This window comes from Chionomys nivalis, chromosome 13 (assembly GCF_950005125.1).
Source record: "Chionomys nivalis chromosome 13, mChiNiv1.1, whole genome shotgun sequence".
Lineage (NCBI taxonomy): Eukaryota > Metazoa > Chordata > Mammalia > Rodentia > Cricetidae > Chionomys > Chionomys nivalis.
In genome coordinates this window covers 38500589-38522992 of record NC_080098.1, presented here as the reverse complement: position 1 = coordinate 38522992, position 22404 = coordinate 38500589, and the positions used below count along the sequence as shown (strand labels likewise).

Sequence of the window (22404 nt, the reverse complement as noted above, 5' to 3'; positions counted from 1 at the left end):
TAATACTTAGCATGGTAATTTTCAGTTTGATAATCATTTTCATACCTCTCGAGGATTTTAAACAAGCTTTTAAAGTAAATGTTACTGTGAGAATTCCATGAGGATGTAAGGTAAATAAGGCAAAAAAAAAAAAAGTAGGCTAAGAAGTGTTGAGGGTAATGGCTATTGTATTGGATATTGATTACGTGAGCTTCTGTGTTTTCTTTCACCCCAGGAAGTTGCATTGGCAAATGATGCTCAATGGTGGATTGTATAATCTTTCAGCAAAAATAATTTAGGTAGCTAAAAATTGATTATTTTGGCTTTAAGACTTGGCACACCTAGTGAAAGTTTTAGAAAAAAATGAAATCTAATTTAGATGACTGAGGAGACTTTAAAAAGAAACCACAAAGGTGATGCAGATTAAGGGAGCTCACAAAGAATGCTAAGTCGTCACTAAGAGCAAACCCTGAAGTGACAAGAATACATTGAGTGCTGTTGGAGCTGTGGGAAAGAGGGTATGTCACAGTAGCTATGATGGCAAAGGGGACAAAGCTGCCTGAATTTGTGAGAGTTCACCAAGTACATTGCTCAGAACTGGATTCTTGCAGAGTCTCTGTGATATAGTTGGAATGACCAGGACACCATGCTCTGTCCCTTTAAGGTAGTGATTCTTAACCTGTGGGTCTCAGCTCCTTTGCCAAACTTCTGCTCCAAAAATATTTACATTACAATTCATAACAGTCGCAAAATTACAGTTATGAAGTAGCAACAAAAATATTTTTATGGTTGGAGGTCATCCCAACATGAGGAACTGCATTAAAGGGTTGCAGCATTAGGAAGAGAACTACATTGAGAACCACTGCTTTAAGGGACACTTAACTAGCCTAGCTAATTAATAGTGAGCTCTAGCCTGTTTGAGTTGCAATTCTGATTTTACTTAAATTGTATAAATCTAAGTAAATTTGGAAAAGTTCTTAAAAGCATAAGATAATCTCTTAGTTTTTTAAAAGAGTACTTAAAATTTTTGTTTGTAAATATTGTGTGGGGGCGGTATGTGCAAATGAGTGCAGTGCCCATTGAGATCAGAAGGGGGCTTTGGATTCCCTGGAGCCAGGTGCCTGACCTTGGTGCTGAACCTTTGAGAACACTACCTGCTCTTAATTTCCACCACCCCGTGCCATCTTTTTAGCTCCTAAAGAGATCTTTAACTTACTTAAAACCAGCAATGAGCCGGGCAGGGATAGCACATGTCTTTAACCCCAGCACTCGAGAGGCAGAGAGACAGGTGGATCTTTGTGATTTGAAGCCAGCCTGGTCTACAGATGAGTGCCAGGACAGCCAAGGCTACACAGAGAAATCACAAAGCAGAAAAACAAACAAGCAGTGAATAGTTAACGTGTTCACTGTAAATTCAACAGATAGAACTATCATAAAAACCCATTTTAATTATTTACTTAGTTATGTTTTTGTGTGCGTGCGTGCATGCATGCTTACTTGCGTGTGTACATTGAGGTCAAGATAGATTGCAGAAATTGGTTCTCTTATGGGTCCTTGGAGGCTAGAACTCTTGGTATTTAGATTTGGTGACAAATGCTTTAACACCAAGTTGTCTTGTCCAAGAAAAAAAATTAAGAAATTTTATTCATAAGAAAGAATTTTAGTAAGATTGTTATAGTGTAACTTGTTATAGGTTTAAAGACGTGTTTCTTTTTCTTTTTCTTTTCTTTTCTTTTCTCTTTCTTTCTTTCTTTCTTTCTTTCTTTCTTTCTTTCTTTCTTTCTTTCTTTCTTTCTTTCTTTCTTTCTTTCTTTCTTTCTTTTTCTTCTGTTTTCGAGACAGGGTTTCTCTGTGGTTTTGGAGCCTGTCCTGGAAACTAGCTCTTGTAGACCAGGCTGGTCTTGAACTCACAGAGATCCACCTGCCTCTGCCTCCCAAGTGCTGGGATTAAAGGCGTGCTCCACCACCACCCGGCCTAAAGACTTGTTTCTTTCTCATCCTCACAGCTATACCTGAAACATTAGTAAAATGGTAAGGTTTTTGGAAATGTTGGCAAAACTATTACTTAAAAATCATCTACATTTGAGTTTTGTTTTTTATATTAAATTTTAGGTTATCAGACTCTTAGCTGTAAATAGTAAATGTATCATTGGAGTTTACTAGCAACTTAGCAGAGTCTGAGAATGTATTACATACAATTTTTGTGTCTGTATTAAATAGGTAACCCAAGTCATGGTCCTAGGAAATACATTGTAGAAAAATTGCTTTATAAAAGTCTCTGTTATTACCTGTGATGAGATGCCATCTCTTTGCTTTCTTTCTCTTGCTGTTCATTGGTATCTATCTGATCAGGGGATACACATATGACTTACATATGTTTTGTCTTGAGCTCAACCATCTGAAGGGAGAAGAAACAATCAAAATGTAGCCAAGTTTCCTAATATAGCACTTGCTTCCTATATAAAATTATGCAGGTTATTTTTCTTTGATTTAGTTAAGTGTTTTCACTTATTTTAGTGAATAATTGTAAGTTTATCTTTATTTCAATAATTGATATGTACAGCTGCTTAACGAATTAGAATATTTTAAAAGCTTATGTTTTTATTATTCAGAAATAATTGCATATATTTTTATGTAAGGCATGGGGCTTGTATGCAATGATAGCTCAATGCTGAAACAAACTAGGTCTTATTTCTACATTTTGAAAGAATTTGGGAGGGGAACTTAGAAGAGGAGTAATAGGGAATTCTGAAGTATCAAAAATAGGACTCATGGTGGTAAAGAGACACAATTTATTTGTACCAGAAACTGTGACTGAGGGAGGAGGGTAGAAGACTATCTGCTGCTGTCTTTGTTTGATCCTTACTGCCTATTCCTCCTCTCTGATTTAGCAGTGATGGCCTGTTGCTGCCCTAATTGTTATTTTTCTTACGAAGTTTTTTATTGTTTTGTTTTAAATTCAGCCTTATCTTTGAGCATTCATAGGTCAGAGAAAAAAAAGAATATTTTATAGAAAATGTCATCTGGTATTTTACTTAGAAATAACAACAAAACCTTTCAGAGATGGTGTATTATTATTTTGAAATTAAGTAAATTTGTTTCACTTCAGAGATTCAAATTATCACTCTATAAAATTTAATTTGGTGACTGACTAAATAATTATTTTTCACCAGACGGTCTGCCAAATCTCGAAGCAGAAGCCCATATTCATCTAGGCACTCAAGATCTCGTAGCAGGCACAGATTGTCTAGATCTAGAAGTCGTCACTCAAGCATTTCTCCTAGTACACTAACTCTCAAGAGTAGTCTGGCAGCTGAATTGAACAAGAATAAAAAGGCACGAGCTGCAGAGGCAGCAAGAGCTGCAGAGGCAGCTAAGGCTGCAGAGGCAGCTAAGGCTGCTGAGGCAGCTGCCAAAGCTGCAAAAGCCTCAAATGCATCTACCCCTACTAAGGGGAGCACAGAAACTGGAGCCAGTGCCTCACAGACAAACCACGTGAAGGATGTGAAGAAACTGAAAATTGAACATGCACCTTCGCCCTCAAGTGCTGGGACCGCCAAAAGTGACAAAGTAAAGGCAAAGCCACCCCTTCAAGTAACAAAGGTAGACAATAACTTGATTGTAGATAAAGCCTCCAAGAAAACAGTTGTTGGGAAGGAAAGTAAAGCTGCTGCTACAAAGGAAGAACCAGTATCTACTACTAAAGAGAAAACTAAGCCACTTACACCAAGCATAGGCGCTAAGGAGAAGGAGCAACATGTGGCTTTAGTGACCTCTACATTACCCCCGTTACCTTTGCCTCCCATGCTGCCTGAAGATAAAGATACTGATAGGTAAGTGCAAACATTTGAAATTTGTCAGTAACTATTTAAAAAAAAAAATTAAACTTTAAACTGAGAAATATGATTTAACTCTGGATTATCCTTCCCCAAAGTTAGTATAAAAGCCTCTTGTTGGTTTTTTTTTTTTTTAAATATCTATTATGTATACAATATTCTGTCTGCATGTGTGCCTGCAGGCGAGAAGAGGGCACTAGACCCCACTATAGATGGTTGTGAGCCACCATGTGGTTGCTGGGAATTGAACTCACGACCTTTGGAAGAGCAGACAATGCTCTTAACCTCTGAGCCATCTCTCCAGCCCTATCCTTGTTGGTTTTTGGGGAATTGGTGAGTAGAGAGGATGAGCTGGCTTTGCACTATGTAGCTAGCCCTTGGCTGACCTGGAATTTACTGTATAGAACCAGCTAGCCTCTTAGCTCAGGAGCTCTCTCTGCCTGACTCCAGAGTGCTTAGGTTAAGGATGTGCACTACCGCATTCAGCTCCAGCTTTCTCGATCTACACTGTTTTATGCCTTTTCTCTTTCAGTGTTTCCTCTTTCTTTCTTTCTTTCTTTCTTTCTTTCTTTCTTTCTTTCTTTCTTTCTTTCTTTCTTTTTCTTTCTCCTTGAATAGATGTATATGTTTTTTGGATATGAAATTTTCTACTATTACTGCTACTGTAGACATGATTGAGGCAGTCATTTCTTTCAGTGACTGACTTAAATACAAAGTGTATAAAAGGGAGACATTCTTTTCAGTGAAGTTTTAAGTTATTAAAATGTGAAAAAGAAAAATGATTAGAAGTAATCACTTGGATCAGGCAGTAAATATTTTTATAGTCTTATTTGTTTTGTTAGAAGTACAATACACTTTGTTAGTGGACTACATGTGGAAGATCATAGCTATTGATAGTCTTATGTTTTCAGTTTTTCTGTGCTCTATTCCATGTTATATCCAACAATGAGAATATTTATCATGAAAAATCACAGATTAGTTATTTGAATTAGATGACCTGAAAGAATGCTGTAAGCTAAAGTTCTGTCCATCTCAGATACTATCATTATTAGCTTTAGTATAAATCAGGACTGGGGGAAATGTACGCTATCTTAGGTTAATGATGTTTTCATTTTACAAAAGTAAAATGCCTAATTATTATTCTACAGAGTTGCAAAGTATAATAGATCTCATGTTTTGTTTGAAGAGGACTGGTGTTTAGGTTTTGGTAAGCAAAGAACTGTTGGCTTTCTCTTCCTCTTTTATAAATAAGGGAGGAACCACTCCTCATCTCTCCGGCCCCTTTTTATCAGTTTTAGTGAGTTTCATGTTTAAAAGTTTCTTTTTAGAAACCTGGTGTGGGTTTTTGTTGTTTGTTTTTGTGTTAAACAGGTTGAAATTGTCTTGTTGATGTAGAGAGATCGTCTTTTCTGATAATGTTTCTGGAAACCTGAATATGCAAGGTGTCTATTTACTTTATTTAAAGATAATTTTAAAGAAGAGTAATGGTCTACATAATCTCAGTAGCCATGTTTTAAGGAGCACTTTCCACCCACTCCTAGTTAACTGTCATATTTACATTCTTAAACAAATCTCCAAAGATTGTTTGTGCTTTTTGTGACTGTGATTTTGTAAATCTGTACTCTTGTTACTTTTGTGTATTTGGCCATTTTATAAAATTAAACAATAAAATTAGTATTTTAACTTTCTAGAGCAATGGGTCTCAACCTTCCCAGTGCTGCGACCCTTTAATCCAGTTCCTCATGTTGTAATGACCCCCAACCATAAAAATATTTTTGTTGCTACTTCATAACTGTAATTTTGCTACTATTATGAAACATAATGTAAATATCTTTGGTGGCCCCTATAAAAGGGTCATTTGACCTCCAAGGGGGTTGGGGCTCACAGGTTGAGAATGACCAGAGTCAACAAATGCTAGTATTTAATATCTACTTTTATGCTTTTAATTTCCCTATATAAGGAAAGTGTATGTGTATACACATCAATTTGAAAATAAGTGGTTGCCATAGTTTTCAGTTTACTCATATGTGCTGTTAATGTAACCTCAGATAATTACAGGTGTTATTTACCCCCATGCGTTGAAAAGTTTGTCTTACCTCTGAATTTGTCTGATTGCTTTTCTCTAACCTTTGCATTTCCTGTAAACTTAGAAAACATTTGGATCTTGGATAAGTTCAGAACAAAGTTTTGGCTAGAATATTTAGGAGATGATTTTATGTACTTCTTACTGTATGAGGAACAAAATGTTAAACTGTGATGTGATAACTTGGTTAATTGACCAACCAACCTTAAAACCTCTGTGTAGAAGGTACAAATGTCTACTTTAGGATATATTTCTGTAGGATATATATTAGTTAATTTGAAGATCTGTTTTCCCTGAAACTGGTCATCTACTGTTTAGCACTCACTAATAAGATTGTTAATCATTACTATAATAGGAACTACAAATGATGATTTTTTTAAAAATTTGATCATTCCTCTTAATAGCTATTAATAAAGCTAACATAAAAAAGACAGTTCTTCCTACTCCACCTGGTCCTCTTAATCAAATGGAACTTTTTTTCCCCTGCATTATAATCAGTTACAGTCATCAATCTGGGTTTGGCTGATAGGTGCTCTTTTAAGCAAAATCCTTTCACCTTTTTCACTGGACTGGTGCCTCCTTGAGTCTTAGCCAAACAGAGTATGCCAGACTCTGAATCCTTCTCCCAGAATTGCAGTTAACTTCCTATCTTCCTTCCTTCCTTCCTTCCTTCCTTCCTTCCTTCCTTCCTTCCTTCCTTCCTTCCTTCCTTCCTTCCTTCCTCCCTCCCTCCCTCCCTCCCTCCCTCCCTCCCTCCCTCCCTCCCTCCTCCCTCCCCTCCTCCCTCCCCCCTCCCCTCCTCCCTCCCCTCCTCCCCCCTCCCTCCCCTCCTCCCCTCCCTCCCTCCCCTCCTCCCCTCCCTCCCTCCCCTCCTCCCCTCCCTCCCCTCCTCCCCTCCCTCCCCTCCTCCCCCCCATCCCTCTGTCTTATTTGCTTTTATTGAGCTATACATTTTCTTCCCTCTCCTGTGACCTTGACGCTCCTTGTTTACTCAGAAGAGCTTGTCTTTTTCTTCTTCCTATGTAGATTCTTGTATGTTCACGGAGGGACAGTGCTGCTTCAGAGCAGGTGACATTTGTGGTTCCTCCATACACGCCTCAATAAGCTAGAGATTATTTAAAGTAACTAAACCAGTGTCTCCTATATTGCTTATGTTTAGTTAGAGAACAAATACATGTTTCTACACAACTATTTACTGATATTATACCTGTTTGTTCTGAGCCCATATTGTTGATAAATAGGAATTTGCAAGTGAACACTGTAAAAAGACATGTTATCTTCAAGGCCAGGGCCATTATTTTTGAGATGAAAAGAGTTTTTGTCTTTAAATAGGCATAGTTATAAACAGAATAGATTTCAAATAGAATTTAGCTAACGTTTAGCACCTCATCAGGCTCTGAATCCATTTGTCTAGTATTTTAATTTACTGCTTACCAATTTTCAAAAAATCTGACCTTCTATATGAAAGAAACAGTAGTGTAATATTTATTATTTTTTATTAAATCTCCAGGACTTTACACAAAACTATAAAAGCCTGTAATATTTGTTGAGTAGCAGGATGGTAACATTGAGAAATGGGCTGTGTAATTCCTTACAAATCACTTTCTTTTCAAATGTTTACCTGCTAAAGAACCTTCTAGAGAGTAACAGTTATGAAGAACAAAGATTATTTTACTCTTTGTCTGGCAAATAGTTTTCAGTATGTGGTACTAAAGGACCTATGTATCTGATAATAATAATATTCAATAGAAGTAGAAGTGGTGTCAGCTAAAGTTAAATTATTTTCAGTGATATGTTTATTAATTTTGAGCCACAACAGAATATGAGCTTTTCCATTATTAGATTGAAAACTTGTGTGAAAGTATATAAGGTCCAAATTTTATTATCATGAAAAGGTTCCCTTTTAACATGTCTTGATTAGGTAACAGATTTTTAGTATTTGGGAAATTTTAAATTATCAGTTACAATTCAGATACAATTAGAAAACTGCAGCTCTTTGGGTATTTTTTTTAAAGTATAGGACTAACCAAGGTTATAATAATTCTATTATGGAAGGCCAGAGTTCATTATGACAGAACAAAGGCATGATAGCAGGAACAGCTTGCAGATCTTGTCTTGCCTCTGTCTCCCATCTCCCAAGTGTTGGGATTAAAGGCATGCTCCACAGTGCTGGGCTGAGAGCTCACATCTTGATCAACAAATTAGAGGTGGAGAGAGAGCACAGGTAATGAATGGCTCTTTAAAACCTTAAAGCCTGCTCTCCAACAATGCATATCTTCTAATTCTTTTCAAACAGTTTCACCAATAGGGATCAAAATACCTGTGGGGGTTCATTATCAGTCAGACCACCACGGGTCTTTAAAAATTAAAAAATCATGGCCTGGAGAGATAGCTCAGTGGTTAAGAGTACTGGCCTTACGGAGATCTTAAGTTCAGTTCCCAGCAACCACATGGTGGCTCATAACAATCTGTAATGAGATCTGGTGCCCTCTTCTGGCAAGCAGGTGTACATGTAGATACAGTGTTTATACATAAATAATTTTTTTTAAAAAATAGAAAATTATGTGGTTCAGAAAAATTAACATTGAAAAGAATGATATTGAATTAATTGGTTTGGATTATGTAAATGGAAAAGAATAGTGGTGTGTCATTTGCAGATTGTGATTTTATTTACTTAAAGGAAAGCATCATTTCTTCTTACTAGAATCAAATAGTACACAGGATTTATGAGGTTTCTTGCAAGCATAACTGGTTGATTTTTTTTTTCTGTTTCAGTTCACAGTTTTGAAATTAGATCTATATATTTTTTGAAGTTTAAAATGTGTTGTTTTATTTGTGTATGTGAATTGTGTATGCTATATGGATACCATAGTGCTTATATCAGGTCACAGGACAACCTTGGGTGTTCGTCCTTATCCTTATACCTTGTTTTAGGCAAGTTCCCTTTGTTTGGCCACTTCAATGTGAATATCAGGCTAGCTGACCCATGAGCTTTCAGGGATTCTATTGTCTTTTCTTCTCCTTTCATGTTAGGAACACTGGATTTGTAGACTTGTGCTCTGTGTCCAGCTTTATGTGAATTCTTGGGATTTGAACTGAGGTTTTTGTGTTTGCATGCCTAGCTCTACTACTCATGGAGCTATCTTCCCAGCTCCCTATACTTTATTTTAGTAAAATAGTCTTAGATTTGCAAAGATAAAAAGATTCTAGAATCACTGTTTACCTTGCATTTATTATAATTAACGAATATCAAAATATTATCATTAATTAAGGTGTATACTTTATAGATTTCCATGTTTTTTACTTAATTCTGTGTCATTTCTTTTCGTACAAACTTTTCTAAGTTTCGTCTTAGTGTAGACAGGAGTTTCTGTCCCGCCCAGTCTTGCAGCCATTCAGTCCTAAAGAAACACACAGAGGCTTATATTAATTAAAATATAATTATATAATAACTATAACTGAATTACTAGTTCAGGCTTATTATTAACTAGCTCTTAGAACTTAATGTCTATGTTTAGCCACATGGTTTGGTACCTTTTCTCAGTAAGGCATTCTCATCTCTGTGTCTGGCTGGTAACTGACTCTGCCTTTCCTCTTCTCAGAATTCTTAGTTTGTTTGCCCTACCTATATTTCCTGCCTGGCTACTGGCCAATCAGTATTTTATTAAATTAATACAAGTGACAGATCTTTATAGTGTACAAGAGCATTAACTCACAGAATAGTGTTCCTTTTAGCTGGCCGTGAAGTGTGACTTAGGAAATACAACCTATGCATGTTGTTTAAGTCTTAAAACGTGACCGTATTTTTATTATATAATCAAATATTTGTGGTTTATGTGGCCCCTCTTTTCTTTTCTTTAGCTTAAGAGGCAATATTTCTGTAAAGGCAGTTAAAAAAGAAGTAGAAAAGAAACTCCGATGTCTGCTTGCTGATTTACCGTTGCCCCCCGAGTTACCAGGAGGGGATGATCTTTCTAAGAGTCCAGAGGAGAAGAAAACAGCAGCACAGTTACACAGCAAAAGAAGGCCTAAGTATGTGCTTGCTTTCTACCTGCACTTAACTTGACTGGAAACATTATATCCTGGATCATTATAAACTTAGAAAACATTGAGATTTAAAGTGGAAAGTGTACTTTTATTTTAACAGATTTATTTATTTATTGTACAGATTGGTTGAGAGTTCTGAAACAAATTTTTATAAGTGGTAATACCTATTTGCCTTGACTAATAAAACGAAATGAAAATTTCTTACAGTTGTATTTATTAATTTGGGGGTGTTGTATGTGTCAGATATACTAGCTGTAGTTGAGATAGCTAATGAATATGAAAACACTGAAACTGAGCGAAGTGGAAGGCAGCATTTAGTGAGCTCAAAGTCAGTAATGGACAGTGTTTCCCTTTGCTTTTAACTATTCATTTCTCCATATAGCTTCATACATTCTCAGTTTTCCAAAACACAGAATTTTTCAGAATGGAGCTGATATAGCTTCATGTTAAATACCTCACAGAGTTCTTTTCCTTGAAACTAAGGAATGAGAACAATGGTACTTTAAAAAAAAATCTGCTTAACAAAGGAAAGTTTAAAACTTTGGGGTAGATTTGATTTAGTATTGTTCTTCAGGTAACATGTAATTTAAAAATATGAGGTCATTTTCTATTATGAGAAAAAAGTGTTAGTCTATCCTCGAATCCTTCTACTTCAATTCTTAAATTTCTGCTACAGTTAAAACACTACATAATAACATCTTTTTAAAGAATTTGACTTTTGTTATAACTATTAAACTCTGCCCAACTATGGAATTCTGAATCTTGATTTTTATATGGTTAATTTTCTATACTTGTTTGAGTGAAAATTTTTCAATGCTTTTAGGGTGGTTTTATCCTGCTCTGTATCTCAGTTTGTAAGTAATTTTTAGTCATTTCATTTTGTTAATGTTTGTTAACCTTGTACTATGTGTGTGTGTATACACATATACATTCCCTTCTCTATATGCACATGATACACACATTTATGGGAAGAGAGAATCATTGACTGAAACAACAAAACTTTATGGGGACAGAGGAGAAAATCTTGACTCTAGTAATGTTGGTTTTTCTTTTCTTTTTTTTTTTTAAAGATTTATTTATTTATTATGTATACGGTAGTCTCAGTACTCTGCCTGCAGGCCAGAAGAGGGCACCAGATCCCATCACAGATGGTTGTGAGCCACCATGTGGTTGCTGGGAATTGAACTCAGAACCTTTGGAAGAGTAGGCGGTGCTCTTAACCACTGAGCCATCTCTCCAGCCCTAGTAATGTTGGTTTTAACTCACTTATTGAAAAGGTACATTTCTAAAAGCCTTTTAAAGAAGCACTATTGCTTCTTTTTCTTCAAGTTTTAATCTACAGAAGAGTCAGTATGTAGAAATTACAAGTTTTTTTATGAAAATTTATAATATCAACTACTAGTAGCTTTTCTTACATTAATTTTCACAAATACACAAGAATAGGGTGAAATAACTATTTAAGATTGGGCGGGATTGGTTTTGAATTATTAAACAGTTCATTCAGTTTGCTTGATTGTCTATAAAAACTTCAGAACTATATTTAATAGAATATGTGGGCCTCGCTATGGTGAAATCAAAGAAAAAGATATTGACTGGGGAAAACGCTGCGTGGATAAATTTGATATCATCGGAATTATTGGAGAAGGTACTTACGGACAAGTTTACAAAGCCAGGGACAAAGACACTGGTAAGAATGTTAAGTTTGGGATGGAACATGCTTACTTTTTGTTTTTCTTCTGATGTATAGTTTAAAAAATTTCCAAAGAAGTAAAAATTCTTTGTGTTGCCGTTTAGTCTTAATTTTATTCAGCATATGCATTTTCTGTCTACTTAAACCAGTATCGTACATACAGGTACACAATAAACTTGTCAATATTGTTCCTTTGGTATTTGTGCTTTGCTTATAGCGGGATTTAGCAATGTGTTCCTTTTGTGGTGAATAGTTACTAAACTCTTTGTACCTAGGCAAAAGTATTAATAGTTTCTTTTTCTTTTTGAGTCAAAGTGTTAAGTATGTAGTTAGGACTGCTTCTACTTCCTCCTGCCTTAGCTTCTTGAAGACTCGGGTTATAGGCATGCTCCACCATGCTGGTTTTTAGGAGCAGACTTTTATATTAAGAATCATATAGTACTTTCCTTTTGGCCATCTTTCTTTTCTCTATAGAAATTACCCTTTGAACCAGATTCGGAAGGTTACATTTTTTAGAACATTCATTTTTTCAGAGCGTAATCCAGAATCTGGGTGGAAGGTTTTTAAAAACTCCTCCAAAGAAGAAAAGTAACTGTGTTAGAAGTCACATTACAGAAGTTTGACATTTTGCTAAATAATAATCCATTGAGCTGCATAAGGTAGCTTTTTTTTTTTTTTTTAAGCTTAAGTTCATTTTGAACATGAACTAAGATTAAAATTGACAGCTATTTGAGGTCATTTAGTATATGGAAGAACACCTTATGGTTAGAAACTAATGAAGGTAGTTAGAACATAGAATAACAGTATCTGTAATATTACCAATAAGATGAAATTATAACTTTTAGAAGCTTTAATGATTAAAACATACTATAGGAAAAAGTCATAAATATCAAAAATAAATTTTAATGATTAAGACCATACATTTTTCTCCTTAGAAAATATGTAACATTAGTCCACTTTTTCCATCCAAAGAAGTAGAATAAATATGTCTTTATTATAGTGAACATTTTCTTACACTGATTGATGCCCAGCCTGCTAAGTCTATGTACGTTCCCATAAAACGAAACAAAACACTCTAAACCTCCAAAATTTAAAGCATTTCTTGACCTACACTTATAATAACTTGTGTTTGTGTGTATATGTGCCTGATTAATTACTTGGTGTCTGATACAAAATTCACACACACCTAAATTATGTGACAATATAGTATAATGGGGGGGATGTATTTTTGAGACAAATTGGACCCCATTTTCATGATTAGGTAATTGGTGAGTTTGAACAATAAATGCTGGAGTATATTTTCCTTTCAGAGAGGTGAAAGAGAGAGAATGAGAGTGAATGCATATTAATATGAATGAATGAATATCCTGGATATATTGATTGTTTCCTCTTTTACATAGAGAAGAATGGTAAAAATCCCATTCTTCACCATTTTTTTTTCTGTATTAGTAGAGAGTATAAAACAATAAATACAGACCTTCCTCATCCTGACCAGGTGTATAGTGTTCAATGCAATGTAAAAGTTCATAATTTTTTTGAGATGTTAATTTCTTTAACAACAAGTATTATTTGTTATGTTGGAAACTAAAATACCTTCGCGAATTATAATTTTAAAATGTAGAAATGGAAATTATAAGAAAAGTATTTAAGTTAAATAGAGAAAAGTATCTTTTGCTAGCTAGTAACCTAATTTTATTTAACTGTCTAATAGGAGAAATGGTAGCCTTAAAAAAAGTACGTCTGGATAATGAAAAGGAGGGCTTCCCAATTACAGCGATTAGAGAAATTAAAATTCTTCGGCAACTCACCCACCAGAGTATCATCAATATGAAGGAAATAGTGACGGATAAAGAAGATGCTTTGGATTTTAAGAAGGACAAAGGTATGTATGCATATTTCACGTTTTTTAATTCATGTTTTTTCCAACTTGAAGATTTTATTCCTAGATGATGATCATTCACATATTGGGTAAATAAAAATGTTCTCTAATGTCAAGCTATTTTAAAATTTAGTAGATTTAAAGAATTAATTATTTTTAATTCAGTGGTTCTTGAGTTTCTTAAGTCAGCTAAGTCAAATGTATTTACCAGTGTTACAACCAAGTACTGAATAGTAACACTTTTTTGAGATTGGATATATATTTAATCTTTTTACTGATCAAGAAAGATATTACAGCATATTTATATTGCATTTTTACATTTTGAATTCTATGAATTCACAGAAAAAAAATGAAGATATGGGGGGATATGTGTGCTCATGCATATGTGATAGACATGCTTTTTGTCTATGTGCTGATGCCAGAGAAGATATCAGGTGTCCTGCTCCATCACTGTCTGCTTTATTCCCCTGAGAACAGGGTTTATCATTGAACCTGGAGTTGTACTGGTAGCTAGCAAGCCACGCTGATCTTTTAGTCACTATCTTTACATAGAGCTGGGGTTTCAGATGCATATGACCATTCCCAGTTTTTGGTATATGTTCTGTGGTTTTGAATATTCAACTCAGTGCTTACTTACCCTCTGAACCATCACCCCAGTCTCCCACTGGCACCTTTTGGCAAGCATGTACCATATTGCAAAGTGTGGCATCGGTGTTCTTGAAATTGTTTTCAGTAAGTTAATACATGGTTGCTTTTAATTTTAAAAAGTTTGTTTTTAAATTAAAGAAAAGTTTGACTTTTATTACAAGTGATTGCCATTGGGCATGCATTAAATCTAATATAAACATTTAAATTACTTGGATTGTGTCTTAGTTGTTGTTTTTTGTTTTTTTTTTTTTTCTGGTTTCTGTGATAAAATACTCTGACCAAAAGCAACTTGGGAGTTGAGGAGTTTGGTTTACATTTCCAAGTCATGGTCTTTTACTGAGAAAAGTTGGGGCATGATGGAGGAAGGTCATTGGTTAAAAAAATAAACTGCTTGGCCCTCATAGGTTAGAACATAGGTGGGTGGAGTAAACAGAACAGAATGCTGGGAGGAAGAGGAAGTGAGCTCAGACTCGATAGCTCTCCTCTCTGGGGCAGATGCGATGAAGCTCTGACCCAGGATGGACTTAGGCTAGAATCTTCCCAGTAAGCGCACCTTGGGGTGCTACACACATTATTAGAAATGGGCTAGTCCAGGTGCAAGAGTTAGCTGAGAAGAGGCTAGATATAATGGGCCAAGCAGTGTTTAAAAGAATACAGTTTGTGTGTTGTTATTTCGGGGCATAAGCTAGCCAAGAGACCAGGAGCTGGGGCGGCAGGAACACAGCCCGCAGCTCCCCACAACAGGGGCAGGAACTTATACAGGATCTCATGGTAGACATCATGGAGAGGAATGGTGATTGTTGGCTTGCTAGCTATTTCATGTTTAACTAGTTATCTCATGTAGCCCAGGACAACTTGCCTAGACATGGTACTGCCACGGTGGTTTGGGCCCACCTCTTTCTATCAGAAATAAAGACAGGGCTCCACATACATCCCACAGGCCGTTCTGATCAGGCAGTTACTTAATTGAAGGCTTTTTCTCTAGCAGTGTGAGCCTGCTTCATCAGTTTGACAATAAAATCAATCATCACAGTTAGTTTACAAAACTGTAAACCAACTCTTTACTGGCTGCACATACACAATCTTACTGTTCTGGGATGCATGGTTTTAAATATAGATCATATGATAATTATTTTTTATAAATTACCCTATTTTTAAAAGTATTCTATATGTAGTGTAGAGATAAGAATAATCTTAACTGTTACTTATTTTTGGATTTTGGAAAAATTTGTATTTATTAGTGCGACATTTGCCATGCTTTGTTGTCTTAACCTTACTTTATTGCTTCTGAATACACAATAGAAAGGAAGGTGCTTACTGGCTTGACTTTAGTTATAAAATGTCTCTGATTTGAGACTTAATTTATTAGCACTGTGACCTTATTATTATTAGCAAGGCGTTTTATCTCTTTTTAGCCTGTTTTTTTCCATCCTTAAAAGGGATCATTATATCTCTTTCCATGTAGTAAAAATTGTAGTAAGGATCTTAACCATGAGGTAGAGTGCAAATAGAGTTTGTTTTGCCTCTGTGTTACACACTGCAGATAGAGGAGTGTGTTTGTTCTTCCCCTCATATGCCCTGAGTCCTTGTTTTCATCTGTGGAGTCACTTCCCTGCACTCTCTCTAATCCTAATTTTGCTTGTTTTGATTATGTACTAAGTTTCAATTACATTGGTGTTTGGGAATCCACAAATATGCCAGTGAACTTTGATGTCTTCAACTCTTTACATATGATACTTCCATGTCGGTACTTCTAACACACACAGACAAAAACACGCATTCCCACCATATCCTACAGTGTACTGTGTTATGGAATTAAAATTTGAAATATGGATTTTCTTTATAAAAAAAAGATTTATTTATTATGTATGCATTATTCTGCCTACGTGTATGCCTACAGGCCAGAAGAGGGCGCCAGATCTCGTTACAGATGGTTGTGAGCCACCGTGTGGTTGCTGGGAATTGAACTCAGGACCTCTGCAAGAGCAGCCAGTGCTCTTAACTGCTGAGCCATCCCTCCAGCCCCCAAAAGATGGATTTCTTGCTCTTGAATATTACTTTATTCATTGGTGATGCCTTACTTGCCCAGTATTCCAAACTTCCACTAAATAGAAACACAATTTAAAGTAATTCTTCCATTAATAAAAGATTAAAAAAATAAAAACTTCCCAACAACTAAAAATGATTACTTAGCTTATTATTTTCTTTACAAAGATGGGATCTATACCTGTTTTGGTGTGATATTCTACTAAGCACAGTTAACCAATACAAAATTTGTTAAAATGATTAATTGCTGAGTAAATGAATAAATGAGCTTTACTTTATAATAATATTCACACTTTTAATACTCTTGAAAAGGCTGCTAGTGCCTTCGAAAGAAGCATTAATAGTCTTTTCTTGTATTCTGTTTTTGGTCATAACTAATTTGCTTTATTAAATTAGAAATTCTTTGAAGCCTTTGGATTCTTTTTTAATTCTTTATAGTGCTCCCCATTTCATGAAACAAAAACTTTCATAGATTTTTGATGACCACTTCAAGATATGTTTTATTATTCAAATTAAAAAATGCAAAATTTCACTTTGAGAGTCTACTATTGTAGCCATTGTACATTCATTATGCTACAATGCTTCCACTGTTAGTGTTTAAGTACTGAGGAAATATGAGTACTCTTTTAATTTATAGTTTTTTTTCAAGTTCAAGAAAGGAAACTAGAACTTGGTGGTGGTGGCTCACATCTTTAATGCCAGCCCACAGGAAGCCGAGGCAGGTGAATCTATGAGTTTGATACCAGCCTGGTCTTTAGAGAGTTCCAGGACAGCAATGCTACACAGAGAAATCCTGTCTCAAACGAACAAAAGTGAAAGGGGGAGGGGGGAGAAAGGGAAGGAAAAAAGAAAAAAGAAGAAAGAAACTAATTGGGTGAAGTAGGGCATGCTTTTAATCCTAGCACTTGGGAAGGTGGGCCAGGTGAGGCCATCCTGTTCTGCATAATGAGTTCCAGGCCAGCCAAGGTTATAGAGCAAAACCTTGCCTTAAAAAACCGAATATATACCATGGATTCACTGGACTGAAAGATTATTTATCTTGATAGAATGTGCAGTCTAAGGTTTCTTTACACTACTCAGAAGGAAATACAACTTAAAAATACGAATTGTTTATTTCTTGAAATATCTAATAATTTTAGATCATGACTGATGAAGAGGAATAAGGAAGGACTACTGCTATATGTTCTCAAATATAGACCTGTATACACGATATCTAGGAGTATAAGGGAGTTCCTAGATATCGTGTGTACAGGTCTATTATGTATTGTTGTAGTTTCTATTTAGTATCTTTCTAGAAGTAGTAGTCATAGCAATTGCACTAGAAAATAAGATATCCAGATTAGAAAAGAAGCAAAACCATCGTGTGTGCACATATGTGTGTATGTGCACATATCGTGTGTATGTATAGATAAGATACAGTGTACATGTACATTATGGACAGCATTGGGCAAAAGACACAATAAATAACGTTCACAGGATAAAACATCTAAGATAAACTGATAGTGTAAGTTACAACATTGTAACCTGAAAACTGGGAAACATTGAAAGAATATTAAAAAGACTAAATAGAAAATATTCCATTTTCAAAGCATCTAAGAATTAATTCTATTAAGATAATACTCTTCCCAATTTATCTTCATAGTTATTGCAATCCTTCTCAAAACTAAAGGTGACTTCTTTTCATTTTTAACTTTTTTTTATAACTTATTTTTATGTTCATTGGTGTTTTACCTACATGTATGTCTGTGTAAGGATGTCAGAATCCCTAGAGCTGGAGTTCTACACAGGTGTGAGCTGCCATGTGGGTGCTGGGAATTGAACCTGGGTCCTCTAGAAGAACAGCCAGTGCTCTTAGGATTACTTTTGTTTGATTGTTGAGAGGAGGGTGCCATGATGTGTTTGTATGAGTCAGAAGACAACTTGGTGATAGTCATTTTACTCCTCCTACCATGTGGGTCCTGGAGAATCAAACTCAGACTCGATTGCAGGTTGTCAGGCTTGGCAGCAAGTTCTCTTATCTGCTGAGCTATTTTGTTGTGCCATTTGACTTTTCACATGCTGACAAGATATTTATATAAAACAAGATCTGGGATAGTGAGTAGGTTCTGAGAAGGAAGAGTGAAGTAGAATGCATTGAATTTAAATCTTATTATAAAGCTAAAGTGACCATAACTGTCTGGCACTACCATTAGAGTAAATTATTGTATCAACAAAAGAATTTAAAAGCTAGAAATAAAACTTAACACTTATATGTCAGTTGATCCTGGTATTTGGGTTAGACTAAAGTGCTAAATGTTATTAGATGACATCAAAAGCACAAGCAAGCAAGAAAGGAAAAAATAGTACATTAAACCTCAACAGAATTAAATAGGACCATAACAGAGAATGAAAAGAGGGGGCATGATGGTGAAAGAAGCTGAGTTCAATGGTGCATACCTTTAATTCCTAACACTCAGGAAATAGAGGCAGGTGGATCTATATAATTAGTTCCTGACCAGCCATGGCAACATAGTGAGACCCTGACTCCAAATAAAAAAGAAAAGAAAGAAGTGAAATGACAACATAGAATAGGAGAAAATATTCATAACATTTTGTCCTCTGTCTGATAGGAACTTGCAACAAGAATATAAAAACCAATTTTGGAGCTAAATAATTAAAAAACAAACTGATTTAGAGAACCTAAGCAGATTTTTCTTTCCAAAGAAGATATATAAATGGCCAAGAATCTCATAAAAATATTGAACATGATAGGCATTTGGGAAATTTAAGTCAAAACCTCAGTACTATACTAGTTCACACCCATTTATGAATAAAATCAAAGTAACTGTTGCTGAGTTTGTGGGCAACTGAATGTAATTGTCCCTGAGCTGCATACCTAAAATTGATTGAGATGGTGTTCTGTTAATTAATGTTTTTAAAGTTAAAAAAAAAAACAAACCTCAGTATTTTCTTCCTTTTGTACTCGTTTTCCTATTCTGGAAAAAGGAAGTAATACTACTTAGATTTATTGTGGTCATTTAATGTAATAATGCAAGTGAAGTACATTGCAAGATGGCACGCAGTATTTTAGGTATGGCTTAGTAGTAGGTTAATGGTGAGAACAGAACGAAATAACTAATAGAAGCAATTTTTTTTTTTTAAGAAGAAAGGATGGATATTTGAAGAAGTGAATAGTTTTAAATCTAGTACAGCTGATTGTATGGATATCTGTTGTTTATTTAATGAATCACAAGTTAATTTTTAAAAATATTCCTTGTAGTGGCTGGGGAAGTGACTCAGTAGGTCAAATCTTGCTTTGCAACCTTGAGTAACACAGTTTGAATCCCCCAGCACCTGTGTAAATCTATGCATGCCTATAGCCTCAGAATAATGCTTTTCACATAAGTATATTTAGACTTGAGTTCTTTGTTAAATATTTGTGCAGACCTGTGAGCTTGTTGGCCAGCTAGCCAAGCTTTCTGAAATGAGCTTTAGATTCAATGAAAGGTCTTGTCTCAAGGTCATAAAATGGAGAGTAGATGAGGAATACACTGTTATCTTCTGGTCTCCTGCTTACATACAGGTACGTATAACTCCCCCTTCCCCCATGCACATACATGCTTAGCATGCACACACAAAATTCAACCTTTCTTTAATGCTTAGAAGTCTCTAATTATTAATACTAAAAAAAAAAAAAAATCAAAAAATAAAAAGGAGGCTAGCAAGATGTCCCAATGGATAGAGGTTGCTTGGAAGGTGGGAAGAGATGTACAAAGATGGGTTATAGAAGCCTGATGATCCAAGTTTAATCTCTGGGAGCCTGATGGGGGAAGGAGATGTACTCTAAGAAGTTGTTCTTTGACCTCCACAGAAGTGCTACAAAAATGAATAATTACATGCAAAAAACTAAGATTCAACCATGTAACTAGCTGATAACAACCCACTAGAAGGAAAAGAGAGTCAATATTTAGCAAAAACAAAGTAGGAAAGATTTAATTAAACATTGTCATACAACCAGGCGTCATGGCATACTTTAATCCCAGTACTTGGGAAGGCAGTGGCAAGTGGATCTCTGAGTTCCAGGACAGCCAGGGCTACACAGAGATAGCATATCTCGAAAAACAACAAAATAAAAACACTTCGGATTTCAGAAACAAAAGACATAAGTGATTATTATATGCACGTGTAGTCAATGCAAATTATACACCTTCTAGTGAAGAGACCTCCACTTTTTAGGTTTTTTCTAGGCACTTTGTATATAACAAGTATGTATGTTACTTAATTTTCTTTTATGTAATTAAGAATGAAGTATGTTTTCTTCTACAAATAAATAATGCTATATACCTTATACAAACATTTCAGTATTCTATAGTGCTACAGTTTCAATGCATCTTACTCTGTTAGGGTTTTTCACATAGGTGTATTTTTCTGTATTCAGTATAAATGTGTATTTGGGACTTTCACGGGTTAAATTATATATCTAGCTCTTTTCCATATTAATAATTAAAGATGTCACCTTATAAGAAAGCCGATTCTAATCTTTTATTATCAAAATTTTTTTGAGTACTCAGTTTACTTAAATGCAGTTTACAGTTAATTTTTTATCTTTATCTACTAAGAAAATTTCCCCTAGTTTGAGATTATACATATTTTTATTTTTTTGTCCTTTTTATAACATTTTTTCATATGTTATATATGTGATATGCATGTGTAAGTTGTGTCTGTGTGTTGTGGGTACTTGTCTAGCATGTTTGCTCATGCAGGTAAAGTCTAGAGGTTGCCATTGGTGTCTTCCTTGATGACTAGTCACCTTATATGTTGAGCTGTGGTTTCTCACCTGAGGCCAAATTTGTCCATTTGGCTTGTCTAGTTTGCCAGCTTGCTCTAGGGAACCCTCTTTTTCAGTCCCCAAGTTCTAGGATTGCTTTACTGACTGAGTGATGAAACAACCTCTTTGTGTTTCTTCAGGTTGCTGGGTCATTTTACTTTTTTTCCTTAGGGATTGTGCTGGTTGGTTTTTATCAACTTGACACAATCTAGAATCACCTGTGCAGAGGGAATCTCAAGAGAGAAAATGCTGTAGGCATGTCTGTGGGGCATTTTCTTGGTTAATAATTGGTATATTGATGTGGGAGGGCCCAGTTCATTGTGGGCAGTACTATCCCTGGGCAGGCAGTCCTGAGTTGTATAAGAAAGTTGACTGAGGCAGGTGTAGTGGCACACACCTTTAATCCCAGCAGTCAGGAGTCAGAGGCAGGCAGATCTCTGAGTTTGAGGCCAGCCTGGTCTATAGAGTCCATCCAGGACAGCCAGGGCTATACAGAGAAACCTTGCCTCGAAAAACCAAAAAAGAAAAGAAAAAGGAAAAAAAATAGAATGTAGACTGAGCAAGCTATTAAGCATTACTTTTCTATGGTTTCTGTGAGTTCCTGCCTTGACTTCCACTGGTGATGGACTATAACTTGTAATCAAATAAACGCCTTCCTCCCCGACGTATCTTTCAGTCATTGACTTTATCACAGCAATAGTAATAGTAAACAAACTAAGAAAGGATTAGAGAAATTGTTTTGTGTGTCATTGTTATTTTTTTTTTTCTGTTGTTGTTTCTTACCTGCTTATTTTTAACTTTCATTTTCTGTGTCCTGGGGTCTTTTTTTTTTTTAAAACCAATGTTTTTTTGTTTTGTTTTGTTTTGTTTTTGGTGGGGGGGGCGTTGGTGGCAAAGGCCCAATCTTTGGAACATTAACAAGATCTTCCTCCAGTTTTACTGCATTGCTTAAAATGGTATCCTGATGGTCCTCCTATCATCTGGCTGGTAGCTAGGATTGCAGCTGGGTATCCGTCACCACACTCAGTTTTATGCTGTGTTAGACGTCAGGTCAGCTTGCTAGGCAAAGATTCTACAACTCAACTATATACACCTGTTGCCTGACAAGTAAGTGGGGTTTTTTGTCTTTGTCTCTTTGTTTTTTATATTTGTTCTGATATCATTGCCCTGTATAAGGTCCCGAATTTTCTGGGTTTTCCTCTTTCACCCTTTCTGTTACATTTCCTGCTACTGTCCTTGTTAATTGTTATAGCCTTGTATAGTATTTTAGTTTCTGGTATGTAGAGGTCTTTTCTATTTTTTCTTTAAAAACATTACAGTTATTTTAATACATATATGGATGTGAGGTTTTAAACTTACCAGTGAAGATTCGAATGGAATGTAATGCTG

At 35.5% G+C, this 22404-nt stretch overlaps 1 protein-coding gene across 4 annotated transcripts in view; it reads left to right on the top strand.

Moving 5' to 3' along the window:
• Positions 1-22404, top strand: part of Cdk13 (cyclin dependent kinase 13) — a 105510-nt gene that overhangs the window by 36421 nt on the left and 46685 nt on the right. For all 4 annotated transcript variants that reach the window (XM_057788158.1, XM_057788156.1, XM_057788157.1 and 1 more), the window contains exons 2-5: positions 3153-3812; positions 9760-9930; positions 11493-11632; positions 13347-13517. In XM_057788158.1, coding sequence (XP_057644141.1) covers positions 3153-3812; positions 9760-9930; positions 11493-11632; positions 13347-13517 — 1142 coding nt within the window. The remainder of the gene's footprint in view (positions 1-3152; positions 3813-9759; positions 9931-11492; positions 11633-13346; positions 13518-22404) is intronic.